General features: G+C 38.1%; 1 protein-coding gene across 1 annotated transcript in view; it reads right to left on the bottom strand.

Annotated features, from left to right (window-relative positions):
* The window catches only part of LOC123508376, a 31,280-nt gene that overhangs the window by 12,917 nt on the left and 10,863 nt on the right, over positions 1 to 7,500 (bottom strand). Inside the window, exons 10-14 of the mRNA XM_045262056.1 lie at positions 6,004 to 6,266; positions 5,639 to 5,804; positions 4,861 to 4,981; positions 2,709 to 2,802; positions 1,979 to 2,114 (exon numbers count right to left, since the gene is read on the bottom strand). Of these exons, the coding sequence (XP_045117991.1) occupies positions 1,979 to 2,114; positions 2,709 to 2,802; positions 4,861 to 4,981; positions 5,639 to 5,804; positions 6,004 to 6,266 (780 nt within the window). The remainder of the gene's footprint in view (positions 1 to 1,978; positions 2,115 to 2,708; positions 2,803 to 4,860; positions 4,982 to 5,638; positions 5,805 to 6,003; positions 6,267 to 7,500) is intronic.

The following is a 7,500-nucleotide window of genomic DNA, read 5'->3' on the forward strand; positions in this document are numbered from 1 at the left end:
GCGTGCTTTGGGGTCCGAGGGGTCTCCAAGCGCACGGGTTCGAATCCTGTCCACGGTCGGAGTGTAGGTTGGGCTTCCTCACTCGGGACAACGATTTCCTAGCGGGTGGGCTTTGAGATAGGAGGTACCCTAAAAAAGTACCCCATTTAGCCCATAAATTCCCGTGAAAAGCCCACCTGGTATATAAAAAAAAAAGGGTTAAACTCGGAGCCCCTTTAACTCATATATAGGGAGGGAAGATGAGGAGAGGAGAGAGACACAGGTGATAGAAGGGGAATTCGGAATCACGAGAGGCCCAAGGAACTGTGTGTGTGTGTGTGTGTTTGTACTTCACTTTATTTCATGGCTAAATACTATACTTTGATAGATAAGCAAGGCAATCGCGGGTCAACTCTGGCCTTTTGAATACTGTGGCGACAATAAATACACTTTCTCCTTCGAGGTTGCAAAACTGGTGTAGATAAATTGGTAATATAAATGGCTAAGTTGGTAAGCAAGTCTGTCACGCATAAAGACTTACTATGGCTTTTTAATGGTTTGATGAAAGTAAAGGTAATATTATTTTCCTAATACATTACTGAGTAGGTGCAGATAAGTAGGTTGGAAAGAAAATTGTTGTACCAGGTATATTAGATAGGTAATATGAATGCCTAAGTTGGTAAATAAATTGCTGAACCTACACAGATAGATATTATAAACAGACGAATTTCTAAATAGCTAAATGTATGTGAGCACAGCGATGATATTCCATAAACAGGAAGGCATGTAAGTAAATTAGTACTTCGATGAACATGTTGATAAAAGCGTTAATGAATAAAAGGCAGGGCTAAAGACTAGCAAAAACATTAAAATAAGTAAATAAATAATGATAATAAATACGAGGGAAAAATGAAAGTTGGTACGTGTGAACAATAGATACAACAATGACAAGAAAACAGTAAATAAGCGTGTACGAGTGTGTAAGTGCTATATATTATGAAAATTACTGTAATAGCGAGAAGGTCGACTTAATAAAAGACAGGATGAATATACCATACGTACACAACAACAACAACAACAACAACAACAACAACAATAACAATAACAAGGTCTCTGCTGTATAAACCATTGCAAAAGATCGTACAGAATTAATATACAGAAAGGTGATATTAAAAAGCCATTAAAGAATTAACTAATTACTTAGACCATTTAAGATATAGTAATACAAAAAAGTGATAAAAGGAATGAATGATAAAAAGATAAATTTTCTGAGTTGGCGAAAAGAAAGCAGAATTAAACGTTACTGTTTATAAACCACTTACATCATTATATATAAGAAGGAAAGGTTAATTGAAAGAATGAAAATTTAATAAGAAAAAAAAAGTGCGTGACATTTGCGCAAAATGGATTCGTTCTTGCGTGTCAGACACTACAAAACACCACTTCACTGCATAAACATTCCCTTCTGTCTTTGCCTCTCATACGTAACTTACAAGCGAGCACGCCCCTGCAGTCACGACACACCATCACTTAGCAAACTTACACGCACTGCTCATCACTTACAAAAGGAAGTAAAAAGAATAATAAATCTTCCTGCAACGGTTGTCTGTGCTTAACTGGTCTAGTAGAAGTGAGTTTTAAGTCTTTTATGGAGGAAAAAGGAGGCAATTAATGGTATTTTTTTCTTCTATCAATTTCTCTTTGTGCTTGAGTCTTTCTTCTTTGTACATAATAAACAAAAACATACGAACAAAAGGATAATACTCTAAAACACTTCCACGCCACCCCCCAACCCCCCCCAGTACACATTCACAAGGGTCTAGTACTTGAAGCTGCTCAAGTTTTTAAAGATATTCTAATGGTTCTACTGATCGCCCCTCGTAGTGACGGACTGACAAGATTCCTACACTATTGACAGGGGAAGCAGTCTTGAGAACGTGCCCTTTGAGAATAGTCGTGGTGAGAGAGCACAGTGTTTCAGAATACGCGCCATTCTTACCCACTGAGTCCCCGATGAAGGCGTAGGATCCCTGAAGTGTTCTGCGTATGGCATCCTCGTACGTGGGCATGAGGACGGAGGTGCCAAATGACTGTAGCTTGTGGGAGGCCGCCTGGTACACCCCGGTGTCTGAAGCCTAGGCCAGCAGGGACAACCAAGGTATTACAGTATTAATAAGCTTGTCATCATCCACTTTGTCTAATCTAATGAGCTTTGATGGAAGTTGGAAGTTATTGATAATTTAACAGCATTGGCCAGCTGAAACTATGGAGCCAATGCATTTCGTTTATCAAGCCTTTCATGCACCTATGTCGTCTAATCTAACAAACTTTGGGGTTGGTCCAACACGAGACAACCAACGCATAGTAGGGACGTATTATCAAGTCCTCCATCGCCTTCTTCGTCTGATCTAACAAATTTTAGTGGAAGTTGGATTTTTTAAAGAGGTTTCCATGACTGGATTGATAATTTAACAAGAATTCCAATTGTGAAATAAAAAAAATACAATAAGGAGAACCGAACGGCTATCCTGTCTATTTTTTCTTTTTTTTTCATTTATTTATTATTATTTTTCCAGCAGCATGTCTAAAGAAACCTACGACTTCAGCAAATGACAAATGAGATAAAGACCTTTAATCACATGTTTTATGCACACACACACACACACACACACACACACACTGTCCCCACTGGCCTGGTTACTGAAAAGAAAAGTCGCGTAGTGCCTGACCTTGAAGTTATCGATGTACACTGAGCCCGGTCTGGTGCCAAACTTGTAGTCACTGTTCACCAGCTCCTCCAGATTGTTGACAGGGAGAGACAGTCTGTGGGGGCAGTTACAGGACACCATCAGCCGTCACAGACCAACATATATGCGCCACTATCATTATCACCCACTAACCTGTTTTTGTGTCACCTTCATCCGTCACCTTCCGTCGAGGCCATTATCATCTGTCACTATTACCGTCACTATGAAAAGCATTTAATCTTCTTAACACCTCTTCTATGACTGAGTGTCTTCAGTCTCTTTCTCATATAACAGCATTTTTGTATCTCTTGCTATCTTCTACCACTATTTCCACAATAACTGCTCTTCTGATCTTGCTAACTGCATTCCTCTTTTCCTCTTCCCGCGGCCTCACTGCACATGACTTTCTTATTTCTCTAATCCCTATTCTGTTCACCTTTTAATGTAAGAGTTAACCAGTACTTTCAATCATTCATCCTTTCCTCTAGTAAACTCTGGAATTCCCTGCCTGTTTCTGTATTTCCACCTTGCTATAACTTAATTCTTTCAAGAGGGGAGATTTGAAGAAAGTTGTTCTTTCACGCTTAATTATCCTATTCAACTTCTCTTTAGAAACTGGTACTCAAATGAGCATTTTACTTCATTACTGATGGCCAGTGGCTCTTTTATTTTCTTTACTATCATCATTATCTGTTTCATATTCTTCATTCTTTAGCGTGATTACCATCATCCAGCGCTAACAAAGGTCATCACATTGTCAGAATCATCACCACTCCTCGCCACTCGTAACGTGACATACACCAGTTCATCACATCACTATCAATACTGTCACCACAACAGTCCTCCAATACGCAGATACACCCAAATCTTCTCAGTTATTTTTTTCTTTGTTATCATACCCTTGCAACCCATTGTCGAAGTACACTGTCGTCTGTCTCCCTGTCCCCACTGCCATCACCGTCACCTGCCATATCTATCCGCCATTCATCACAGTTCCTCCCTTCATCAATAATCATTACAGTTAATTTTGTGTTGCTATAGGCAAAGGGTAAGTTCTGTTTGGTGTGGCTTTCTATAATGATAAAGGCAAGATTAGACATGGATTTTGTTATTCCATTAATGTGTGTGTGTGTGTGTGTGTGTGTGTGTGTGTGTGTGTGTGTGTGTGTGTGTGTGTGTGTGTGTGTTGATACTGGTATGTCCATTCCTTTTTTTTTTTTTTTTTTTTTTTATCTTTTGCAACTTTTATATTATCATGTTTTGTATCACGATAGAGTTGCTTAAACTCTAAACTTAGGTAACGTGTGTGTGCGTGTATGTATATGAATGGGTGCCACATGGATTCACTCGCCTCCACTGTGCAAAGATAAATCACTGAAGACAATACAGGCTATACCATCACGCGCCTCATAAACAACCATCCCCGCCCCGTGACTTCAGCGTACTGTTCCTGCATGCACCGTTACTGCTACCGCGTGTTGTGCTAAAGACTGGCGGCATTGCATTGTCTCGCTACATTTAGGAAACATGCATAATCCACTTCAAGGAATTCCCGCACATTACGAGCACAAGTTTGATGTACGATCGAGATACCGACACTTCGTTAATATATTCTTTTAAAGTTTCTGGTAAATGCTACATCCTGTTTGATTTTTCTCTCTCTCTTTCTATTTCTCTTCCTCCAACATTTTTCATTGTTTTAATAAATTTCAATATGAATGTCTCGTAAACATACTAAGTGGCGGTATTTTTATGGAAACAAATATTCGTGAAATGAGATATAGTCAGTTTCATTCTTATGGTGGGAAACACCCCCCACACACACACACACACACACACACACACACACACACACACACACACACACACACACACACACACATTATTATTATTATCATTATTATCATTATTATCATTATTATTATTATTATTATCATTAGTAGTAGTAGTAGTAGTAGTAGTAGTAGTAGTAGTAGTAGTAGTAGTAGTAGTAGTAGTAGTAGTAGTAGTAGTAGTAGTAGTAGTAGTAGTAGTAGTAGTAGTAGTAGCAGTGGCATTTTTCACATTCTTGTATATTTTGCCAACTTTTACCCAATCGAGGCATCCGTGAGTGGTGAGTCACGGCTTCCTTTACCTGGTGACGGTGAAGTGGGAGACCAGGTTGGAGGTGTAGGCGGCGTACAGAATGACAGACGACACCCACACCACTCCGAACACCGCCCTGGCCACACCACTGTTGGGTACCACCTCCTGTCCTGTCAATACCGCCACCACCATCACCAGTAACAGATATTTTTTTACTTTTTTTATGTTCTCTCTCTCTCTCTCTCTCTCTCTCTCTCTCTCTCTCTCTCTCTCTCTCTCTATATATATATATATATATATATATATATATATATATATATATATATATATATATATATATATATATATATATATATATATATATATATATATATATATATATATATATATATATATATATATCCTCTCTCTCTCTCTCTCTCTCTCTCTCTCTCTCTCTCTCTCTCTCTCTCTATATATATATATATATATATATATATATATATATATATATATATATATATATATATATATATATATATATATATATATATATATATATATATATATATATATATATATATATATATATATATATATATATATATATATATATATATATATATATATATATATATATATATATATATATATATATATATATATATATATATATATATATATATATATATATATATATATATATATATATATATATATATATATATATATATATATATATATATATATATATATATATTATACCAGTGCTTCTCTTACGTACAAATATTAAGTTAGAAATACATACAAATAAACACAAACAAACAGACAGACAGACAGACACTCACCTTGTTGCATAAGGACGGTGGACGCAAACCAGAGACCATCTAGGAAGGAGCAAGGCACATCTTCCTCTTCCTCTTCTTTTGCTTCACTCTTCTCTTCTCCCTTCTCCCTCAAAACGAGCGCGGACCAACTGACGTCTACATCCCACAGGCGGGTACGGGTTGCATTCTGGGACAAGGAAAAGACAAGAAAAATAAATAAAAATCATAAAAACTCCTTACACCATAACAATTTTCAAAGGCCAGAGATGATAAGCTGAGATTTCATGATTGTGACTGCTCTTGATAAAGAAGAAATCCCGTTCAACTGTCACTGGAACCGTAAAATCACTTAAAAATCAGCATAAAGTCACATTCCTTTCACGCACCTCACTCGCACTGGTGACGAAGATCTTGACTGGGGAGGACGGCACCGGTGAAGGCTTCCTCACACTACCATATCCTCTCCAGGCCGACAGCAGACGCAGGAGGCGACGGTTAAGACGACGGCGTGGGATGGTGGCGAGGTACATGGCGAGGGAGGCAATGGGGATGGACACGAGGAGGAAAGCCCACACCCCGGAGGAAAAAGGGAGCATGTATACTGTCAGTCTGTCCTTGGCGGTACTCTCGGGGCGGCGCACGATGATACCTGACGATGAAACAGAGGGAAGGGAAAGTGTAGGTTGGAATTCAGTGTCATTTTCCATATTAATCCTTTCAATACCATGACGCATTTCCATATTCATTCTGCTTACTATTTGACGATTTAACACAGCTTCAAAAACTTAAAGGGGAAATAAAATAATGAAAACTCTGGCCATTAATCTTCTGACCTTCATAAACCCTTGCTAATGTAAATAAAATCGTCTAATCACATCCAAAACTCGTAGTAAATATGCATCCCAGTACTGAAGAGGTTAAAGTGTTGTAAGGGCGTCGCACGATGGTACCTGAAGATGCAAGAGAAGGATGGAAAGTATATATTGAAATACAGTATTGTTTGAATGTGTTCTAAGATGCTCTATACTAAGGTACCTGGCGATGAAAGAGAGGGAAAGGAAAATGTAGATTGGAACGCAGTGTTATTTCGGCAGTGGTGTTCTAAGGACGTCGTGCGTTGATACCTGACGATGCAAGAGAGGAAGAGAAGCTGCAGGTCGAAATACGGTGTTTGAACTATTTTTTTCATTGCTATTGTGTTTCTGTTAACATAGAAAGCATAGTAAGAAAATATTTGCATGACGCACACGGAGCAAAAAATAACAGATAATATTTGATTAAGTCTTTGGCAAGAAGATGTAATTGTGGCAGTGAAAGTGAAATGATGAAATAAATGTGCATGTAATCTTCAAATATAACGAAATGCCTCTACAATCACACCTACCCATGGAGAGGAACAAAGGGAAGATGAGATTAAGAAGCAATAAATAATCCAACACATGGGAGTATTACAGAGTTCGAATTCCTTGAGGCTTCGTGTTTCGTGGCATTAGGTACGGGCGACAAATGCCTCGTTATATCATCGTCAGGGCACCTCTTACCTTAGCCTTACAGGTGGACACTAATAGCTACACATTTGTTCTTGAATAGAATGCTTAATTACCCCATGGTGTGTCTTATGTGCGTGGGAGGGATATATGTAGGAAGGGCTCTAGCCAAGGGTAACGAAAATAAAGAATATATAAGTCCAAACACAAATAATAATTTATCCACAATCGAAGTGTTTTGAGTCCTTCCTTCTAAAAAGAGTCAAGTCATGTCTATATAGTTAGTTGGAAATACAAGAGCATATAAGGAGTTTCAGAGTTTGTGTGTGTGTGTGTGTGTGTAATTCACTGTTTGATCTGCTGCAGTCTCTGACGAGACAGCCAGACGTTACCCTA

The sequence above is a fragment of the Portunus trituberculatus genome, chromosome 24 (genome assembly GCF_017591435.1).
Source record: "Portunus trituberculatus isolate SZX2019 chromosome 24, ASM1759143v1, whole genome shotgun sequence".
Lineage (NCBI taxonomy): Eukaryota > Metazoa > Arthropoda > Malacostraca > Decapoda > Portunidae > Portunus > Portunus trituberculatus.